Here is a 21,846-nt window from a genome sequence, read left to right on the forward strand (position 1 = left end):
TGATTAAAGCCATGTCAGACTCTTTAAAGTATCTCAGATTTTGCACTGTAGTAACCGAGCCTAACAGATTTCTACATTTAACAACTTCACCAGGAACCATAAATTGTGTTAGAGAACAACATTCCTTTTCTGTTAGTGGTTTCTAGCTCCTGTACAGTAGATACGGGGGCAACTGATTAAAATGAGTACATCATCACTAATGCTACACTGGCTTTCAGAACTGTCCTGTCCTCTACTCTCTTCTCACTGCTTTGTAACTGGTAATGATTATTGTTTCAGAAACATTTCTTTTCCTATAAGAATGGCTTGAGGCAGGCGCTTTCAGTGATATATTGGCTATCAAGACACTTTTTCTTAGTGCAGCTGGAAGGAATAAATTCTTTACTGTCAGACATCTCAGGACTCAATACTCAATAGTCACATTATTCCAAATTGAGAAATACATATTTAAAGGGAAAAAAAGCTTTGAATATTTAAAGGAATTTTATTGCTCTAGATGAGCCATTCCATTATTGATGGAGATATATATATATCTTAGTGTAGAAAGTTAATAAGAATGTAATGTCTAATACGGAATGGTTAATAAGAATGTAACGTTACCTACAGCATCTAAAATGTGCGAGAAGTCATATTTAATTGGTTGCTAGCACTGTATGAATCTAAAACTTCCAGAGTATTAAAAAACATATAAAGCGTGTACATATACATACAGGAGTACATCTGCATGTATAAGTAAACATACAAATATTGTGTGGAAGTTTGGAAGTAGATGATTCGCTATTGGTAGTAGATTACACTTGTTGACATAAACTACAAAGGATTTATTAGGCCTCAGCAACAAGTAGGCTGGGATTTGAAGAGAAAGGAAGATACCAGACAAAAGAAATACTGGTTTGGTCCATTCATACTATAGTCTAGCTTAATTTCTTATAGTGATGAGTGAATGAAAGCCTTGGAAAAAATTTAGATCATTCTTAGGAGAAAAATAATAGGTACTCTTGGCTTTTCTTTCACCACTTCCTGTTGGCTTCTTGTTTTTACAGCAGTACAACACCGGTGATTTCACTGAGATACACTGGTGTAATCTTTAATGATGGAGAGTGTTATAATTGCGTATGTTTTAGTAACAGCCATTCTGAAGGTTGAGATAATGGATGAAGATGGGGCATGTTAAAGATGTGTATGTTATTATCACGTGTTTTACTTCTTTGGATTCTTAACTATTTATCAAGTGACCCCATGAACTAATGGCAAATTTACTAAAGCATGATTCTTCAGCAGTGCAAACGATTGCCCATTTCTCTCTCTTAACTGTCGTTGTGCCTTGCTTTAATTACTTCGTATGAATTGTGCTGTATCTCTTCAGGTTGACAACTACAAGGAAAACATTTTTTCTGATAGTACATGGAAGTATTTTAAAGATCTGAGAAATGGAAATGATTCAGTACCACTTCAGAGAGAGAGAGAAAGCCACTTAGTATCATTGTTCTGCAGGATGTGGACAAAAAATATTGAATTAATATGTGCATGTGTGCTCAAAACCAGTCATGGTTCAAGAGCAATTTCCATGTTTTTAAGGATTTTGGTTGAGTTACTTGAATTATACCAGCTCACCAAGAGAGAAAAGACTCCTAATTTTTATAGGAATTAGTTTGTGATATCTAAGAAAACAAATTTGGTTTGGGAAAAAGAAAAAAAAAGAAAATTACATATTCTGAAACTTAGCTTCATGTATAATGAAACACAGTTTAGACTAATGTGATAGAAAAAGGTTGAAGAGCGTAGTGCGGAAGAAAGGCTGCACAGCAGACGACTTGATTTTCCTTGTCTTCTATTTTTCATAATAAGTTATAATCACAAAGATACAGGGACTGCCTAGAAAATGGCTAAAAATCTTGCTTTCTGTTCGTAACAACTCAGCTACTTTCTTGAAAGACCTTATACTGTGGTAGTGATGGTACTGAACAGTCCTGGGTTTTTTTCTGCTAGTTTTAGTCACTGAAAGCCATAACTGCACATAACGCAAACATCCAAGAATTACGGCAACAAAGAATGGTATGCAACTGTAAGCTAACAGATTGTCTCTAGCAAATGAGAGGTGAAGAGGATGAAAGATAAATAAACTAATTGACAAAGAAAGACTCTAGAAAACAGGAAACAAATAGCAGAGTTCACTAGGAAGTGCATACCTCCGTATTCTCACATAAATGGAAGATTAGTAGATTTTCTGATATACTTTTGCCAAGAGATGCAAACAACAATCCAAACAGCATAGCTGGCTAATTTGGGAAGATATACAGCAACTTCTGATGAAGCTTTAAGTACTCTTCAAAGCAGGTGGATATGAATCAATATCAGTTGGAAACATTAACAGCTGACAAATACTGGTTTGGTCAGATGCAGTATGGGACAGGCCTGGAATACAAATGCTAATAAGATAGATATCCCTGAACCTCTTAGTATTTAACTCTCACTTTGTGGCAGCAAGTGGAGACTCAGCGAAGTGTTTTCCCACATCAATAAGCACTTAATTAGTTGCTAGTTCTCTATAAGATGAAAAGGGCAAAGTCTCAAGACTTTATTTTGTTGTTACTCAGTCCTGCTAACAGTGAAGCAACCTCAGTCATAAATGTTCATTCCACCCTTCTCCTGCCATGCTCAGACTAAGGAACAGCAAGCCAGGAACAGAAACAATGAAAATATTCCTGGTTCATGCCAAGATCTGCCATGAAATTCACAGGGGAGAGGATAGGAAACAACTTTGAATTATTATTTTGAGACAGTACAGCAAACCTGCTTACATCTCATCCTCACTGTACTTGCTTAACGCAACTATCCTGGGAGGCCCCAGTTTATAATAAAGGAATCAATAGCAAACAGCATCATCTAGCTGTGATTTTATGCCAACTCATTGAGATCTGGAGCAAGTAAGACCTTCCTTATAAAACAGAATTAAGCTGTGAGTCCTTCAGAGAGAAGAAAATGTCTGAGGTAGGAGTTCACATAGGAATTCTATCACATACATGTTTACATGAAATTTCATCCTCCTCCCCTTTTTGTTTAAAATTTATTTCAGCACAATTAATAACATAGATCATCTCCTTTACCTCAGCAATTTCCAAACGTTCTCTATAGTGGGACCTGTGCTTAAGATTCATCTGTTTTCTTAGTCTCTACTGCACGTACTAATCCTTCCCTGCCCACTTCCTCAAAGGCCAAATGGTGCCACAGCCTGTTAATAAAGGAACGTGCTGAAGCAGAACAATATTGTTAATTTGTTTAAGCTAAACATCTGCTTGACCAGCAGTGGTATTTCTCAATTTCTGTTGCTGTCTGAAGGGAGGAAGAAAGCTGCCAGGAACCCTTTCCTATGAGATCCTCTTGTTTAGGAGGAACATAAAATTTGGCTGCAGTACCCTCTTCCCAAAGGGTGATATGAAACAAAGTCTAACAGTACCTGTTCAGATTCTATGGTTTTTTGTTTTGTTTTGTTTTCTAGAGCTTGAAAGCATATGGGAACAGATAGCATCTGCTCTACTGCAATACCAATCCTACTTGGCTGGGCATCTGGCCCATAGTGTACTTTGTTGCTAGTCTTAGTAACTGAAGGGATTGTGAATGAAGATGGTCTCACTTGTGTTAGTAGAAAGCTGCACGTAACGGGGCTTTTAGATATATTAATATAATTTAGATAATTAACAGTGGTAGAATGAGAGTGAGCAGATCTGTTGTAACAATGCCCTCGCCTCCCTCCCACATGGTAGCAGAGCACTCTTACAGGCAGCAGCTGCAGGCAGGGGCATGCTCCTGTACTCACATTACTTTCATGATCCCTCCTCAGTTACACATTTACATGATTTGTTTAATGCTCAACTTTAAGCACTTATTCAGTTCCACTGAATTTGGTAGGTTTCTTGAGGTTTATTTTCTTCTTTTGTAAAATCAGGATTCTATCCAATGGGACAATGATTAACATTTATTTTCTTCAGGTCCAGTAGTCATTTCAAGATTTCATTTATGCATTTTTCTACTTGAACTTACTTCAAGTTGCTGAATGCCCAAAATACTTCTGCAAATGAATTTTTATTTGGGTATTTTGTGAAGAAAAGAATAAATATTGCCATATGCTCAAGGAAAGAGGCTTTGATTGAGCAACTAAATAGACTTGCCCTGGAAAGCTGAATTTTGTATTTGCATACATCCAGCATATGGATGGTATAACAATCAATAATAAAATATATAATAATAATATCAAATTGCCTACTAGAGTTATCAAGTCAAAGAAAACTGACTTGGTTACAAACAGCTTGCAAACTAAAAGAAAGAAGCAATTTTAAGTCATGTATGAGAATTCCTTTGTTTATATACTTTGTGAGAATGTGTTACATTTTAAGAAGCATGTATATATTATATATATAATATATATAAACAAATATATATTGTATAACTAGAAATCTAAGGAAATATCCTAAATGGTTCTACGAGAGCAAACAGAGGAGCTGATGACACCTGTTAACATCTTTCATTTTATTTTTTGCTGGTAAATGTAGAAGTCTTTGGGAGATATTTTTAATAGAAAAAATATGTAGTACTTCTCTTTAGTAGGACGATATCTTGCAGCAGTGGTTGCTTTGTACATGTGTGCAGCTATATGTACAGTAATGGCAATGGTGGAGGTTTGGGGCAACTTCCTGCTCTGTTTGTCTGTGTCTCATTGGAGGACTAGTTTTTTTCCTGCTTTGGCACTCAAAGTAAAATAGTTTGAGTAGGTCACATGCATTACAAAAAGCCTGATATACATACAGATTGAAGTAGGTAACTGCTTATAAACCATGCAGTTTATTAAGGAGACTAAATTCATAGGCACTTAAGAAAAAAAAAAAACAACACAAAAACAAAACAACCCAGAAGTTAATCAGATACAGTACTAGTTATAGGCATTTATCCACCTGTAAATTAATATCAGTGAGACTTAAAATGCAAAAATTAAAGAGAACCAGTTAAAAAAAAATCTACAAATCGAGATCTTGGATTAAATGTGTCGTTTCCTTTTTTTCCCTAGTTCTCCAGTGATTCTTCCAAGTAATGTAGATCTACTCTTATGCACATGGTTTTTTATTAAATCTTCAAACAAGTCTTTCTTCCTCAGAACTGGTGACCTCTGAATATGAGTGAACATCCCTGAAAAGTAATAATAAAAGACATATAAGTAATTAATTTCAAAATGACAAAGAGCTGCTGAATGCTCAGTTTCCCACATCCATGTTTCCTTCATCTTTAGCTGTTACTGTCCTCATATTCTCAGTAGTAACTAGGTGTTGTGGCCTCTGACCTCTCATTTTGGTGATAGTTATATCTCTCCGTCTGCAAGTTGTCTTTCATTGACGAACCACTCTGATCTTTTCCTTCATCACAGGCCTTTCTTTTCAGCCTTCCTATAAAACTCTTTCACTTGTAATTAGCGGGGTTAGAGCAGTTATCTATTGGAGTCCACTCAATCTTACAAACTCATTGGCTTATTGTTAACCTTTCTGCGTAATGAATGAGATCACTCTTGCTATTTAGTAGCAAATTTGTTATTTCCTTGAGGAACTATGGGATATTTTCTTAGCAATAATCCCCAAAAGCCAACAAAGTGACTTTATGTATTTTAGTCATACAAGTCTTCTGAAAAAGTAACTGATTAACACAGTATACATTTACTTACCAGACCTGAAATACTTAATACAGCAGCCTTTGCCTCCCTACTCTCCTTAGCACCCCAGCAGAACTGAGACAAGTTGTGTCTGTCCCTGGCAGTTGGTCTATGTGCAAGAGCTCATCTGAGCCTAGTTACTTGCACCTGTGAGGGGGCTGTGTACAGCTGTGGTCACTCTGAGTGATGAGGTGGTGGAGAGACTGCTGGGTGAAGAGAAGAGAGACAGAAAATAGGTAGAGAGTTTTTTTGTATTTGTAATTTTCAACTATTTATGCTGGTATTGTGCTATGAGTCTTCCTGAGGAGGGTCTTCTACAGTAGCTTTTCATAAAGATTTGCTGTAAGTAGAAAAGCTTTATTTTCCTTGTGCATTTCTTTTTAAGTTTTATTTTGGCTCACTGAAAGTTTTTGTAACTATGATGTATCTGATTACTCTGTTGTAATATATTAAGTAAGTGATTTTTTGAAACTTGCTTTTTTTGTAGTGTTTGAGCTTTGGGAAAGGAAGAGAATGGTTGATTAAAGATACGTTGGTTAGATAACTAAAGGATTTTCCCCGCTTAATTTAAAGGTGACTAGTGCTTCTCTCTCTAGGGAGTTTTTATGCAGTTAAAGTAGGGTTTCAGTAGATGGAGGTAGTTTGTTAGATAACTCAAATACAGCAATTTTGATTTTGTTGTGTTTTTCATGGATTGTGTAGAGTTTAGAGTATCTGTAGACCTATTGGTGACTACAATCAGGAGCCTAGCAGGGCTGAGCTGGTTCAGAAAATGGTGTTTGAAACTGTAAGCCTGAAACTGAGCTACTTCTACCAGTGTCTTAGTACGCAGTCAGACAGACTTGTTTCCCCAAAGGGCAGAGTTTGAAGAACTGTGGAGGTGCTTCTTAGGTGTAGCAGAATAGTTCTGTTTCTTGTTACTTGTAAGCTTTACCAAGGACTTTCCTAGTTTATTTGGCTTTACAGGTTTTTCTGTTTTTCTTAGACAAGCTTAGTTCCTGCTATGCCCTGCTACTGAGTGTTGGAACTAGATGATCTTTAAGACCCCTTCTGGCCCAAGCCATTTTATGGTTCTATATTACTCAGTCTTCACGATGATCTCATGGGATTTATCTTCTAGTTCAAAAATCTGACATGATGATGATAGTAATTCTATAACACCAGCGTTTCTGTGCCAGTTCCACATTTGTATTGTTTTTCCAGTTCAGTATGCTTGAAGAACTACAGTGAACATAACTTACGGATCATTCCTGATTTATGACAGCTTGCCATTCAAAAAAAAAATAGCAATTGTTATAAATGCTTAAGAGGAATAAGATGGAAAAACTTCAAATAAAGATTTTATCAACAGTTGTAGAAGTAACAGCACTGGTTGACCCTTCTAAAACTAGCCTACTGAAACCAGTTCATACCTGCCCATGTAAATGCGGAACGAAGAACACGAAGCCATTCAAATGCAGTTAGTGCTACTCTTTGAGATAAGAAAACAGGCTTGTACATATCTTTACACAAAGTAAGTGGTAATTCAATTTCTTATCGCTTGCTAGGGTGTGATTTATCTCTGCAATCATTAACAGTTGATTTCTGCTTCCACTAAGCAAGGCGGTAAGGTCAAGAGCTACAAAGATTAAAACAGCTGACTTTGTTAAGAAACTGGGAGACTTGAATGAAAGGTTAGATAGCTCCTCGAAGCAGTCTGACACTGCTACAAGCTGCCTGCTTCCAACTGATGATAATCAATTGTGCAGCAAAACCAGACCAGCTGGTTGCAATTTACAAAACAAAGAATGGTCAAAGAATGGGAGGGGAGAGGGGGAGGAGTTCTTTTTTTCTTAAAGTGTGAATATTTAGTAGTATCTTAAGATCCCTCTGTATATGAGTAAACAAAAATTGGTATTCATCGCAAAACAAAAAGATTAGTACTTCAAAAGACATCATGCTGTTACTCTTAATCTTGACTTCTAGTTTTGATTTTCCTAAATAAATAATTATTCTTCAAAGTGTGATATGACGAGCCAGTTGCAAAGAAAAGGCTCAGGGAACTTAGGCAACAAAATTCAAAGCTGTAATCCTGGGGAAAAAAATAAAAGACAAAATTGATCTACTGCTTTAGCCTGATGGTTCTCTCAGCTTTTAATAGACACATGAGGCAACAGTACTAAAGCTACATTCTACTTGTACCCAGAAGTGCACTATTCTGATCAGGACAGCAGTTTGTTTCCTTTGTGAAATGATGTTTGTTTGATTCCGTTCAGAAACTGTCACTGCATGAGTTCCTCTTCAGTCTGAGGGGATTGATTCAAACACAGCTCCTATCTCCTTCCTTAATGGCTAAGATACTCTTTGTAGATAACGGATGTGATAACGGATCCTTCTTATTGAGTCCTATGTTCCAGTACTCGCAAAAAAAATTAAGATTTGTGGGTAAGAGCTGGCCTGTCCAGTGGTATAGTGTCACTGGGGCAGAAAAATGCTAGTTTCATGTCCCTTCTTCAGAGACGCCCTAAAAGGTAACTGCCCAGAGAGGTTCTTTGTTATTCCATGGACACTCACCCCCAAATCCTAATAATTTAAACATAGATCCTAATCACCACTTCCTAGATCAGAATCCTTTCATAGCATAGCACTGTCCCTTTCTGAAAGATGATATTCTTCAGGGAAGGATGCACCTACTGGTAGCAGGGTTAGAACTGAAGCCTTGTAGAGGACTGAGATTTAGGAAAAGCTGTGCTGTATCTTTCCATTGGAAATGGGGAAGCTAAGTGACACACTACCTGTTGTGGATCTTGCTGTGAAGTATCAGCTCTTGCCTTATTACCTATGGAGATGCTTACTTTAACCCTGTGGATTCTGCTCTCAGGTAGGGGACCTAGAGATTAGGAACTGCAGCACTTTATTGTCATAGAACCTGTTCCTCCTGAGTCCGCAGCTGTGTCTGAAAGCCTGCTTGCATCTGAGTGCTAGATCTGTTTCCATTACATGTTAGACCAAGTTACCTAGAAGTACGAACATATAGTTGTTGACTACTAAATGGCAATTAAACGTATCCTTACTCCTCTGCTGAAAGAGTGCAGCTCTCCCCCAGCAGCACCAGTGTGACTGTTCCTGGACTAACGTGCTTCTCAGAATGAGAAACTTGGAAGTAGCCTGTCTGTGGCACAACTTTGGTTAAATTGCTGGTGTTGAAGGATATCTTTGTTCAGTTGCTGAGCTGCTGTCTTTGTTTGAATCCTCCAATGTTTTATTTTCTACTCCTGCTGCCTTTTCTGCCCAACTCTCAGAAAATGGAACTCTAATGACAGCTTTTAAGTCTATGCTATTAGGAAATGAAATTTTTACTGTGATCAGTTTGAACTTTGGCATAGTTTTGTGTCGGATTGCTGGGTGAGTTGTGCAGCACTGTCAACTGTTTGTGTGCTATTACCACACAACAATATAAGCCTGCATTTTCTTCCTTTCCTACTAGACTCTGTTTACTGCCTGTGAGACATATTAAAGGAATAGTAACCTTGGTTTCTCCCTGTGAACTGAGAAGGCAGAGTAGTGATCTTCTGTTGAGCTTCTGCAAGTTGTCTTCTTCCTAGGCCGTGGGTTCTGGAGAGCACGCAGTCCACGTAGATATCCCAGAAGAGCTGAGCCAGGTCCCAGAATAGAGCCCCATGTTTCAAGTTTTCTGATGATTTCAGGAAGATCATGAAGTCCCAAAAGCCACTGACAGAGTCAGAAATGCGAGGCTTCCTCATCTCCAGTAAGACAGCTGAGGAGGATTCCCAGCACTGAGGATCTGCTCGCCCAAGAGCCAGCGGATCAATTTGACTATGACAGAGGAAAGTTGTCACGCAGAACATTCCCATGACTAGCAGAGAGTAGGTGAGCCTCATACTGCAGTGGATTCTCCCTCTGTTACCAAAGTCCATTGTGTCACTGAAACACAGTCAAACCAAAGTAACTTAAACTTATCACTGTTAAATTCAGGAGCAAAGCCCTGATACCTTACACTATGTAGAAGGCACTAGATGTTAATATTAGTTTATCTGTTCTTTAAAAATCCAGATATGCTTTATTGTATAAATACAGTGGAATTGTATTATTCTGTGCTGCAGAAGCACCTGTTAAGACTTTACAATTGCTCAGATCCCCATGATAAACTCCTTTATTTCTAAGTTCTTCATATTGAAAGTTTTTGGCAAATTTGCAGATCCTTAAACTTTCTCAGTAATGATCCATTCATTTTGCAGTAAACTTGAGTCTTTTGAAAGTCTTGCTTTTCTCCAAATCTTTTAAAATAGTCTGCAGACTCCCAGGGATCTGCAGGTGCGGGCAGAAAACTATTGAAAGCGTGTTCTAATGAATTAATGGTAGTTTGCAAAATCATCCATTGAGCAGGGGTGTTTTACCTGCTAAAATGCAGAATGATTCTGAAAAGAGGGTATAGCAAAGCCATAGTACAACATCTGTATTGTATGGCATATATACATTCATGTATATAAATGTACAGATGCTTATCACAGATTACTGACAACTGTCTGTTTCACATTGTGGAACTTCATAAGCAGCAGCTACTGAGGGAGAAATCTGGAGAATAATAACCTTTGGGGGACAGAAAGGCCCAGTAGTCTCCATCAGATTTTGTTCATAGTATCTGCTTCTATTGTGTATCTTCTAATATGTTTCTAGTGTTATTTCTGATGTGGAACAAGTTTGGGCTTTATTCTTAGTCCAGATCATGGTGCATGGAGAACATCCTGTTTGTAGAAACCAGAATCTGAGATCAGTTCTTAGGACAAACAATCCTGTTTAAAAGCAACGGCTCAGCACACATGATGAAGTTTTGGTTTGATTGTTTGGAGAGGGTAACTGGTTGTGTGTGGGGTTGAGGTTTTTTTTGCTTTCTGTTTTGAACAGGGAGGGAGAAGCTACCTTTCTTAACCAGCTTAACTTAATCAGTGACTCTTCTGTGAGTGCTCATCAAAAGTAAAAGCAACATCTTTCTTCACATAGTAGAAAGATACCAAAGGCAGGATGTGTGCACACAGAGGGATTGTGTGTGTGAAAGTAGCCTGGCCACAGCCTGTGTGCCAGACCAGGGAAGGCTAAGCTGCTTTTTTGAGCATATATTATTGCAGGTCTAAAGGACTCTTCTGCGATTTCAGTCCTGACAGTGATGTTCTTCTCTAGCCCCCTGTCTGGTTCCGTGGTCAAGTTCTGGGAACTGTGGAGTTATTTAACTGCAAGCAGTTGAAGAGTAAAGTCTATATTCAATTTGAATGAGGATCCCATGAGGAAAGTTGACTTGACAGCCTTGGATCCAAAACTTGTGTTTAGTGAAGAGGGACAAAACGCACTTCCCATGCTGCTTGGACAGTAGTCTGAGTAGTAGTAACGGGACTGCCCTTGTGCAGCTACCAAGATCTCCGGAAGCATCATTCCCCTGTACCCTACTGCTCAAAGCAGGTTTGGATTGCTTTCTGAGAGGCAAATCTGAGGATGTGCTGCAAGTCACTACTCCATTCCTCCTAGTGTGTGCATCAGAGCCCTTCCAAAGGGCAGCTGGCAGCTGTGTATATGCATATTACACAGTGCATATATCTGCTTACCTTGACTTTTTAGAGGGGCATAATTTACTTAGCTTAGTAAGCTTCTTTTTAAGAAAAACTTGAAAGAAATCTAACTTAAGAATAACTTAAGGAAACCTAAGCTAATAGTTCAGGCTAAGGAGTTATACTAAAAATTGATTACCTGTCATTTGGACAGGGGCTATATCATTGGCTACTTTGCCTTCTCTGCCCCATCTCCCCCCCCCAGCCTCCTTTTGGAAACTTTCTAAGTTAGGAAGCTGGGCAAGACAAAGAGAGACTCTGGGCTCATCAGAGGCAAAAAACAGAGGGGCTGCTGCAGGCAGGGAGCTGGGAGGCTGTGCTGTCTGAGGTGTGGTGTGGGCAGCACTGAGCAGGGCCGGTATCCAGCCCTGCTCTTCCTTACGTGCTGACTGAACTTGAGGAGCATTTATTTCAGCTACCCTTCTGTAAGCCTCAGGATTTATTTTGGTGGCCAGGAGCTGGGGGGATGCTCAGGAAATAGCAGTTTTCATTAGTGCCTTACCTATGCTCATGGTGAGCATGGCACTCCGCGCTCCAACTTTTAAGATCGGTCTGCCCATAAATTTCTTTCATGTGTGTGCGCGCTGTTTACACCTTGCAGCTCTTTTTTTCTCCTCGCTAACTGACCCCCATCCTGCCTCACTTAATGAACAGTGCCATACAATAAAGGAAAAAAAAGTTAAAATAGCTCGTTGGTTATCACCGTTCCCTTTGGTTGGATCTCCCAGTTCGGACCATTCACCCGATCCCGGAGCTTAAAGACGCCGCAGCCGGTGGCAGGGAGCAGGGTGCGAGGGGACCGCCCGCGGGCTCTCCCCGAGGCGCGGTAGCGTCACGTTCCCTGCTGCGGGCTCCTCCCGCCCCAGCCCTGCCCGGCCGCCCCGCGCCCCCCGCCCGCCGCCGCCCGCAGCCCTTACCTCGGCGCTCCGGCGTGCAGGGAGAGCCGGGCAGGGCGCTCTCCGTGCCTGCCGCCGCGCTCCTTAAGAAGCCGAGGCGGGCATCCCGGCTTAATTCTACGTCAGGGCTCAGGGAAAAGCCCCCACCCCCGGAGCCCCGGCCGCTGTTCCTGGGCACCCGGCGCTTCTTCCCTCCTCTCGGCGAGAAAATGAGCCGCTTCCCTCAGCGAAGCTGCCCCTACTGTAAGGCGTGCTTCGCTCCTCTGCCCCGCCGGAGGGGGCTGTCGGTGCAGAACGGTCCCTGAGCCGGTACTTGCCCAAGCGGCAGCCCTGTCCTTGTCCCCTCTCCCAGCAGTGATACACTGAGGGGGCAAGGGTAAGAAGGAGGTCCCCGTGCTGGAGTGCCAGTTGTCTGGACCAGGCTCAGCCACCAAGTCATCTTCCTTGCTGTGCCTGGCTGCTGGAGGTGTACCCTTCCAGTCTTCCACCCTTCTCTCTGCCCTGGGGAAGGATTCTGTGGCACAGGTAGTGGTATCTGCCACCTAGGTTTCAGCTGTACAGCAGCAGGTCCAGCTCTCCTGGGCATCCAGGTGGAGATCCAGAAAAGAACCCAGTAAGGGAATTAACTGCAGCCACGGGGCTGAGCTGCTCGTTGCAGCTCAGTTCACACAAGTCTATGTAAAGGAGAGCCACCCAGGCTGTGTGCCCTCCAAGAGGGAAGGGCTCAGGCTACATTTTTTTCCACATAAAATTAATAATGTTAATGTGTTTCCTCTCTGCGAGGTTCTCAGTTGTATCCCCTTTCTACTGTGCTCAGCTCTGCAAGTGGTAACTCTACCCATGTTCAGTGTGTGTGCTGTAGCTGTCCCATGATGTGCGTAAACCACACAGCACAAAGAGCTGGGGCTCCAGGAACAGACTACTGACCAGTGTCCAGCATAACTTGTTCTAACATTAGCTACTTGAACTAAATAGGGCAAGTGACACCCTTCTTTTCCATAACTGTGCTGTCTACAGGCTAAATTACGTAGCATGCTGCTGGCTGTCTGAAGTCAGTGCAGCTGCACCAATTCCTACCAGCTGGGAAAGAGCACATTTTTTCAAGACTAACTGGCAGTTCCCCTCTATTGTGCTTTTAACAGTAATCCTTTCGCTATGAGATACCTGTGCCTCAGTAGCATTAGGTTTATCTTTGAAGTCAGTGAGGCCGCACTAGTTTATAGTTAGTTAAAACAGTTATTCTTCTAGTGGTTTATTTCTTTCTCAATCTTATTCAATCCATGTGTGTAAATAGTATTACTTTTTAACAGAAGCAAAGGGAACTTCTGAGGAGTGAGAAAACATCTGACCTGAACCAGTAGTTAACTATGTTGTAGGACTTTGGCAAACTTGCAGATGTTCCATTTATTTTTTTCAAGAAGTGTGGAGCTGGGAATGAGGGAACGGGGAGCACCAAATGCTGACAGAGACTTCAAGGAGAAGTGGAGAGTGCAATACCTTGCCTTTGAGACATGGCAGAGGGAAGTCTTTTATTCCATGAAGGATCTCCAATATTTCTGCTTTGTACTATTACCAAATACAGGCTATTCCAGTAGCCTATCTTCTCTCAGGTTCTAGGAATAAAAGGATCTCCTCTCTGTAGAAGCTGACTTTGGGCCCTTGTGCTATTTGGAGCCCCCTTAGCAAGTGGAATAGTGGAGTAACAAGCGTGCTTCTAGCCTTTGAGTGTGAGGGTTGAACTGGTTAAGAGAAGGGAGAAATTGCTGCTGTAAGACATGGGTGTTGTGATGCAACTTGAAGGCAGCTCCAAATTAGAAAAGGTTCTGGGGCTCCTCGTGTTTATTGTTGGCCTGGGCACAGGAGGCCAGACTGGTGTAGGACTAAGGTGCCATAGAAATGTGTTTTACTTGCTGTTGCTGGGTCTGTGGTGAGGTACTCTAAGGGCTATACTCTGTGCTGTGGAGTGTAAAGCAAAAGGCTGCAACTGTGAGGTAAAAGGCAAAATGTTTCTTGAGAGTTTATATGTTTCTGCCAAGCTGGAACCTTTCTGGATTCATTGTTAAGAAGTGAGTTTATTTAATTGAGTTCCCTTCCTGGGAGCACTTTATGTAGTTTTGGATCAAGAACAACTTCGGTTTCATTCCATTCAGAGTCCTTCAGGTAGACTCAAGGGTGCTGAACTAGGTGTTCTCAGAGAAATGAGAGTCACTGCTCAAGGGAAATACTGCTACAGATAAAATACTTGGCTCCACAGATACTTCCTGAGCCTACTGTGCTCTGTTCCCTCTGAACCAGAGCACTCGCATTCTATTTCTGGGAAAGATGCTTTTGTTAATTGGATTCATCACCTCAACCTTCTAGTGGAGAAGAAACGTAGAATTGAATGAGATGGCAAACCCTTCTGTGAGCTCTCAGTAAAGCTTTCTGTGCCCTTTTTAGGCTATGAATAATCTTTATCTCCCTGTGCTGCATAATGTATTCCCCTGACAGCCAATGTTCATGTCTTCAGTGGATCTCCGTATCTTATGAATGGATTTAATTCAGATTGTCTGTAGGTCATAGCCAGAATCATTTGCAAAAGGTGACTTATCAAGAAAAGTTTCTTCTTGAACTCACAGCTGAGAGAGGTATTTCAGATCCTGTAACGCTACAGAAATCATGTTTTGTAGTTGTGGTTGTTTTTTTTTTTCTACTAGGAAAAATACCAAAATAAAATATAAGCTAAATTGATCAGACTATAGGAGTAGGAAGTAAGAATAGTTGAATGGATCTCATGGATATCTCTGTTTAGAATAGAGTAAGGGCATAAGCAACTATGTACAGTGCTGCTCCCTTCTAGCATTTGCTCCCCACAAGCCCTCCAGTGTGGTTTAGCATTGACAGCTAACAGACAAGGGCTTATAGTTACTTGAGCAATATAAGCATTTTTACAGATTTTTAAAAATTACACTGAGACTGAGAGGCAGCAAAGTATGATGGTACTCGCACTGCATCCCTTGCCTGTAGTTCCTATGAGCAGTCACATGTGAAGCCAATGTTTAATTTTATAAGATGATATTGCCTTAAACATGTCTTATTGCTCAGATGAGAAATTAAGAAATGCTCTTAGCTAAAATTTCATTTATTGCTGCCCTGGGTTCCTTATTATCCAAACTCTTGTATGAAATCCAGCCAAGTAACAGCAAATGTAAAACGTGTGGTTCTTTGGGATTCCCTCCCTCCAAGGTCTGTGGGTTTTTAGTACGTGGAAGAGACTTCTTTGCCCCTGTGCTCTTTCAAAATCTTCAAAGGCAAAATGGGGATCTAACTCCCACTTATACTTTGCAAATTCTCTTTTAAGCAGGAGATAAAAATTGGCTCCCTGACAAAAATAACTAAGAGCTTCTTGGAAATGAAATACTTATGCTCAATCCAAAGTCTGTTTGTGAATATTTTTTATTAATTTTTAAAATGTTATTTAGAGAGCTTCAAGTCAGGACATGGAGTTTCACTACTGCCTAGTAAAGGACAGTGAAAGTCTCTGAATGCAGAACTTGCTTGAAAAGTTGAGTGGCTGTTTCAAAAAAAGTAATTTCTTCATATCCTATTAGCAGGAGATTGAGATTCCGTAAATGGAAAGAGGGGCAAAAGTGAAAAAATTCTTCATCAAATGATTTGCTCACGCCTATATCCCCTGTGCAACTTGATAGTCTGTATTAGTTCTAGTGTTGTATCAAAAAATGGTACTTACGCTCTTAACATCGAGTACCTTTTTTTTTCCCCCGTCCTGTATCTGCTTTCAAAAGGTGGACAAACATGCCTGCCGTATATACACATGGACAGACTATTTACAGAGGACTGTGCTGGCCCTGGTTGGTTGATTACCTCTGTGTGCGGCAAATACCACAGAGATGCATTATCTTCCAGTCTTTCTAGTTCAGGAATGGAGGGCATACTGTGATGTCCTGTTGAGTTCTGTAGATATTTGTCCCACTATACCTATGGCATTGCATGAAGTATGAAGTGCCTAAGGAAACCTGAAGATGATGTATAATCAAGCTGAGAAGGCCATGTATCTGTACTTGCAGGCAGTTACAAAGTGAGGTCTAGTTCCATCTCCAAGCAAATTGCTTGCAATAAATGGTTTATGTGACTACTGAAAGTTTTCCTTTTTAAAATTGTGGAGAGCACTGTTGTAATTGAGTCTGAGACCTGTTTTAGCTAAAGCCAGCAGCCAAATTCCCAGGGTGGATTTTATCCCATCCTAGGATTTTTATTGGAATAATTTGAAGTTGACTCCTGCCTACTGGTGGGTGTACTGCAGTACTGGTCTTATTTGTGGGGTTTCTTTGTTTATGTCCAACTCATTTTGCTCAGAGTTATATCTTATCTTTGATTTCACAGTAATCTCATTTCTGCACAGCTGTGTCCTCTGGAGGCAGCAACACTCTTCCAGTTTTGTACCGTCATGGCAGATCACACCAGGGACTTTGTCGCCTACCCATTTTCCTGTGTCACAAGGTCATTATTTACAGCCATTAGCAGGGCTAGACTGAGGGACAGTGGGGACACAGCTTTGTCATTCATCTAAGTGCAAGTGTCCTATGAGCGTCCATGTGATAATATGTTTGTCCTCTCTGTCAGAAAATGACATGGGCTGGGATCCCCCGTGTCTAGTTTTTAAGCTGTTCTCTTAGAAGTCACATTCCTAATCGACTCCCTGGTTTCTCCTGTGATGCAAGCTGGTGGAGTGAATCTGCAGGCACCACGTGTTTCACAACTCCACACTGTTCCTACTGATCCTCTAGACCTAATTCTCTAATGAAATGGCCCTCAGGAAGGGCAGGGGACAATAGTTTGTGGTGTGGACACTTGGCTTGAAGCACATCTGTTATTAGCATCAGGTCATCGTTTGTGTCTTTTTCTAGCCAAGACTCGAAGGTCTCCACACATGAAATTTCAGCAGTCGCACTGGCTACCTGTTCCAGTGCAATGCAATGCTGCCAGTAGAAACTTTTTTTCCTGCTATTTAGATTGAGTTTCCTAGTCTGTTGCTCTATTGCCCCTCTGTAGCTCTACCAAGAAAAACTTGGTCTGTTATCTTTCCGATTATTTGAAGGGGTGTTGCAGGAAGTTATTTGATCATTAGTCGCCTTTGTTGGCTGCACCTTAGCCATTTCAAAATGGCAACGTTCAGGTATTTCTTTCCTGATGTGCCTTGTATCTAGGTATTCTTCTTGCTTGTAACTTCAGAAAGCAATATTTTCATTGCTGTTAAGCCCCATCTTTAAAACTGTCTAGACTGTAAAGTCTAATTTCACGTTTAATTCCTAGATTATTTGTATGCCTAGGCTTTTGTGACTCTTGGAGAGTTTAGAACGCAGTTTGAGTTACAGGCAAGTGTTTGTGGTAATGTGAAGGGACTCTGGTTATGAAGGCCTTTTGAATTGCTCTAAGTTGGAGCCTTAGTGCAAATGGGTGGAGTGTGCATTCTGCAGCTCCTTATTAAGAGGTCTTTTTTTAATAAAAACTTATTCTCTCTTCTTGTCCACCAGCTGTCACATGTGATCAGCTCTGTCACCAGGAGTGTGTTTGGGGCCTCTTCCCAAGAGCAAATTTGGATGCTATTAGTTGTATATTGAAGTGTCTTCTTCACTGACACTGATTATAAATTAATTTGTGAAAAAGGTAATATTAATAATAGAAAATATATTTAACACACACTTTGGAAAGCCATTCAGAGCAGGTATTTTGTAAGTGCAAACTAAGGAACATTGGTTAGAATACTAATACCTAGGCTGATCTGAAAGTAATGTCTTCTGTTTATTTCCACGGAATCTACAACAGATACAAAGAGCACAATAACACTATTTGATAGAGCAAATTCTCGGCTACAAAATACTATTTTTTTCAACGCAGTCACCACCATTAGCTCTGCATTTTCACCGGTGATGAACGAGAGCCTGCATGCTGTGCTTGTAAAAACAAACAAACAAAAACAAAACAAAAAACAACAACAAAAAAAATCTGCACCAGCAGAGGTGACCCACTGTTGCCACTGCTGAAACGCACCACCCACTGCCTCACTGTGCTCACATCCACTGTTTGGTCTCCATAAATGTTCAGCAAGTGTCGATGAATGTCAGTGGGTGCCATGTTTTTCTGCGTGGACGAATTCAGTGACACAACTTTGCTTCGTATGCATTTCCATGTCAGAAACCACTTTGTCAGACTGCCCCTCTGCTGCCATCTCTCAGATGGCAACAACATGTAATGGAATATTATTGGGAAGGTTCAGCCTCTACTTCTATACCACCAACATGCGCCTCTGGTGTTGTGGGCCAGAAGAATAAAATAGGAGGCATTACTTTCAGAGCAACCCGTATATATATTCTTCAAAACATTATTTGGTGCCATATGATGCTAAATGCAAATAACCTTTGCAAAGGACGTGACAGTGGCTATCCAATATTTCATCTCAGAAATGCATTCCGGGAAGTTGCCATGCTGCTGGGAAGCGTGCCAGCTTGGTGGCTATCACTCACCTTGCAGTACAGCACTCCCCTCGTCAGCCAGGTGTGATGGTAGGAGGCTGCCTGCTTGGCTTTGAGGCTGTTTAGGGGAACTGGTCTACAAGAAGGAACTGGAGGCGGGAGAGCAGATTTTTAATGGCCAGGAATGGTGTCACAGGAGGCTCTGGGGAAGAATGAGGGTATTTTGTTTCATACGGAAGGATGGACTGGTGGGGTCTTCAGCTTTCCATTGTTACCTGCTGTAACCAGCAAACAATCCACTTTATTATGCATTTTGCTGCCAGTTCTAGACCAGGGTTCCTTGGCAGTCATAAGGTACTTGCATCTCCCTAACATAGAGATGCCTTATCCATACGCTACTGCTGCTGTCACAGGAAGATGGCTGGTTCCGTGCAGGATCCGGTTAGAAATATCAGTATGTTGTCAGACATAACTTACTGGCAAGGAAACTCACCTTCTTGAGTAATTTGCCAAGTGAAGAAGTACACGCTCTGCCAAAAACAGATACATTCTCAAGGAGTATTGTGATAGAGGCAGATATTTATTGAATTTAATTTTATTATTGCTACCTAATAGGCTCCGTTCACTCTGAGAAGGCCTTTGAAACCCTTGTTTTTCATTCACAAGTGCACCCTTTAAAACCTACTCTCAAAGGGATACCACAAAGGTGACGCTAGAGCGGAAATTCTGTGTAGCAAGTTTATCTTTAAATCAGCTCTTGAGCATTTGGAGAGACTCTACTCTGATTTAACAAGGTCGTTTCTCTCCTGTTCCACACCTCATTAAGAGTGTCTAAGGAGCAGCATACTCTGTGAAGAATTACTTTGAATGCCTGGGTGCAGACTTGTCAGATCCATATTGGGCAGCTAGCTTGCATAAATCAGAGCTCTCCGGTCTAGATGATGAAGACTGTGTTTGAGTAAGATGGTTCCTGCCCTAGAGATCTTCTATTTGGAGTGGAGAATACCCAACCAACTCAGAGGAAGGAAAACTGATGCAAAATATGAATCTTTTGTCTACCTGTCCAGCCCTCTGTTCCAGCAGCATGCAGACAAAATTCTGCTACGTAAGGGAATTGTTTCTTTTTTTTCCTCTGAATAATGCGATGTTTTGAGTCTTGAGTTCAAAGCCTCATCATTAAACAAAGGATTATTAAAAAATCTTTAATTTCCTGAAGCTTTTAGTGAATGATGGAGGGTACTATAATAGTTCCAGTTTCTTGGAACTGCTTTTTCATTACACAGAAATCCCAGTTAAGCGTGTATTGTCTGTAAACTATGTTATTGTTAATGGTAAGTTTATAATGGAACAAGTCTTGCAATAGCAACATAGGGTTCGGATGTACCTGAAAGGAAATGGGGAGAAATGAATGACTTCAGAACAAACAGGCTTGCTTGTACACTTCATCTGCATTCATCTGATTTCTTTGTCAGTGTGCCCCACTCCAAGGGTAATACAACAAGGGAACAGGTCTGGGGATGAAACAGATGGCCAGAATATGTCAAATACCTACAAAAATGTATGAGAGCAGTACGGAGGCTTAGGCTGTGGTGCTTGTTTATGAAAGTGACTTGAGCTTTCTCCTTCAAAGTGCTGATCTGTACTACTTAAAGCTACTGTGAGCATTGCTACAGCAAGTCCTGTACAGTCATTCTCTAATTACGTAGTTACTGGTATGTTTTGGAGCAAACCACTGCTATAAACAATGTTTCAGAAAAAGATTCTTGCCTGAAAGATGAACAGATCTGCTCCCATAAGCTGAAGAGATGAGTGGAAGCATACTTTGTGTGACCGCACTGAAGATGAATGTTCAAGCTTTGCAAACCTCAAGTACTATAGATGGTAGGAACTCTGTGTCCCTAATGCTGCTGCCCCACAGCTTGGCACGTGGACCGCTGCAAAGCAGGGGTGTGTTCTGCTAGCACAGTCTGGGCTCCGCTTTTGCCTGGACAGCAAAAGGTGCCATTCGGCACTGGTCCCGGCACCTTTGTGCAAGTAGTATTCAGCTGTGCTGCAGCTCTGTGAGGTATCTTGGTGCTGTTGCTTGCATTGGACACTGGTGGTTGATCTGCTTGTTTTTTTGGAATGCTGAATGCTCCTTTCTGGGAATAGTAAAGCTTTCATGTAATAATTAGAACCACGTTTCAACATTCTGTGAATTCTAATGTATATTGAAGAGTCTCTTTTAAAGACTGGGTGTATGGTAGATATTTAAAAACTCAACCTTGACAGTCCATAGACCAAATCAATGGAAAACTGTTCTGAATTGTTAAGGTTAGTGCCTATTCTGTTTCATGGCAAATTTTCAAATTTTACACCTCAGCTTTCTGCCTCTTCACGCTGAAGTGTCACCTAAGTGTGTCTCCAAAAGGGGAACAATTCCCCTGGGTGAGCACCTGGACCGAATCCAGCCGCTGGGAGGGCAGGGAAGTACTGGGAGACAGGGACAAATGCCCAGCTGTACCATGGGTGCTGGGTACAGCTGTGCTTACGGAGACAAAAACCACTGAATTGCTTCATGCTTTGAGTTAACCAGATTTGATGGGGAAAATCTTGTGCTGGCTCAGAAAGTGCGCGTTACAACACAGCTTGTTATGCTACCACGGGTAAAGATGAGGGGTTTTCTCCAGTTACAACAAGCTATTTTAAAAGAAAATTTTAATGAGAATTAAATAGATGGGCATGTGATTACTGGGCTTCTGTACATCTGAGTATTCTGAACTGTGTTGCCTTCAGTGGTGTTAAGTTGCTCAGAAGTAATACGCATTAAGTGAATGTCTGCACTGCTGTCATCTGTGGTCCTTGTACTTACCTAGGGGACACGTTATGTTCTTGTGTTGCATGCTTTGACTAAGTAACTTATTCAGCACACCTGCTAACATCTGACCATGTGCTGCTTTGCCTGCTGAGCTCTGAAAAGTAGATCTCTGAGTGGAATTATAATGTGCAGAATCAAGATAAAATCTGATCTTGTGACTTTTAGCTTTCAATAGTGTTGGGTCTAGCATCACTACTGCTAACATTTCTAGTTATTGAACTTCATTTTTCAGTCTGTATTGTTTCTGACATTTCACTTTTTTTTTTTTTTTTTTTACCTCTTTTGGGTAGGAATCTGCAGTAAGTGCATTTGGAATAAAAAAGAG

General features: G+C 41.0%; 2 protein-coding genes across 7 annotated transcripts in view; one reads left to right on the forward strand and one right to left on the reverse strand.

Moving 5' to 3' along the window:
* The window catches only part of DYTN (dystrotelin), a 56,110-nt gene that overhangs the window by 23,622 nt on the left and 10,642 nt on the right, over window positions 1–21,846 (forward strand). The gene's annotated exons all lie outside the window — the stretch shown is intronic.
* On the reverse strand, window positions 6–17,913 carry FAM237A (family with sequence similarity 237 member A). The gene is made up of 3 exons (XM_021400771.1): window positions 12,213–17,913; window positions 9,204–9,619; window positions 6–5,181 (listed from the first exon to the last, which is right to left on the reverse strand). Exons 2-3 carry the CDS (start codon window positions 9,610–9,612, stop codon window positions 5,033–5,035), a joined length of 558 nt encoding a protein of 185 aa, XP_021256446.1. The 5' UTR covers window positions 9,613–9,619; window positions 12,213–17,913; the 3' UTR covers window positions 6–5,032.

The sequence above is a fragment of the Numida meleagris genome, chromosome 5 (genome assembly GCF_002078875.1).
Source record: "Numida meleagris isolate 19003 breed g44 Domestic line chromosome 5, NumMel1.0, whole genome shotgun sequence".
In the NCBI taxonomy this organism is placed as follows: domain Eukaryota; kingdom Metazoa; phylum Chordata; class Aves; order Galliformes; family Numididae; genus Numida; species Numida meleagris.

Excerpts from the sequence above, each read along its gene's own strand:
- FAM237A (XM_021400771.1), bottom strand. The coding sequence starts at position 9,612 with ATGGACTTTGGTAACAGAGGGAGAATCCACTGCAGTATGAGGCTCACC. Across the intron at positions 5,182-9,203 it reads GTTCACAGGGAGAAACCAAG|GGATGTTCACTCATATTCAG; the intron begins GTTACTATTCCT and ends ATTACTTTTCAG.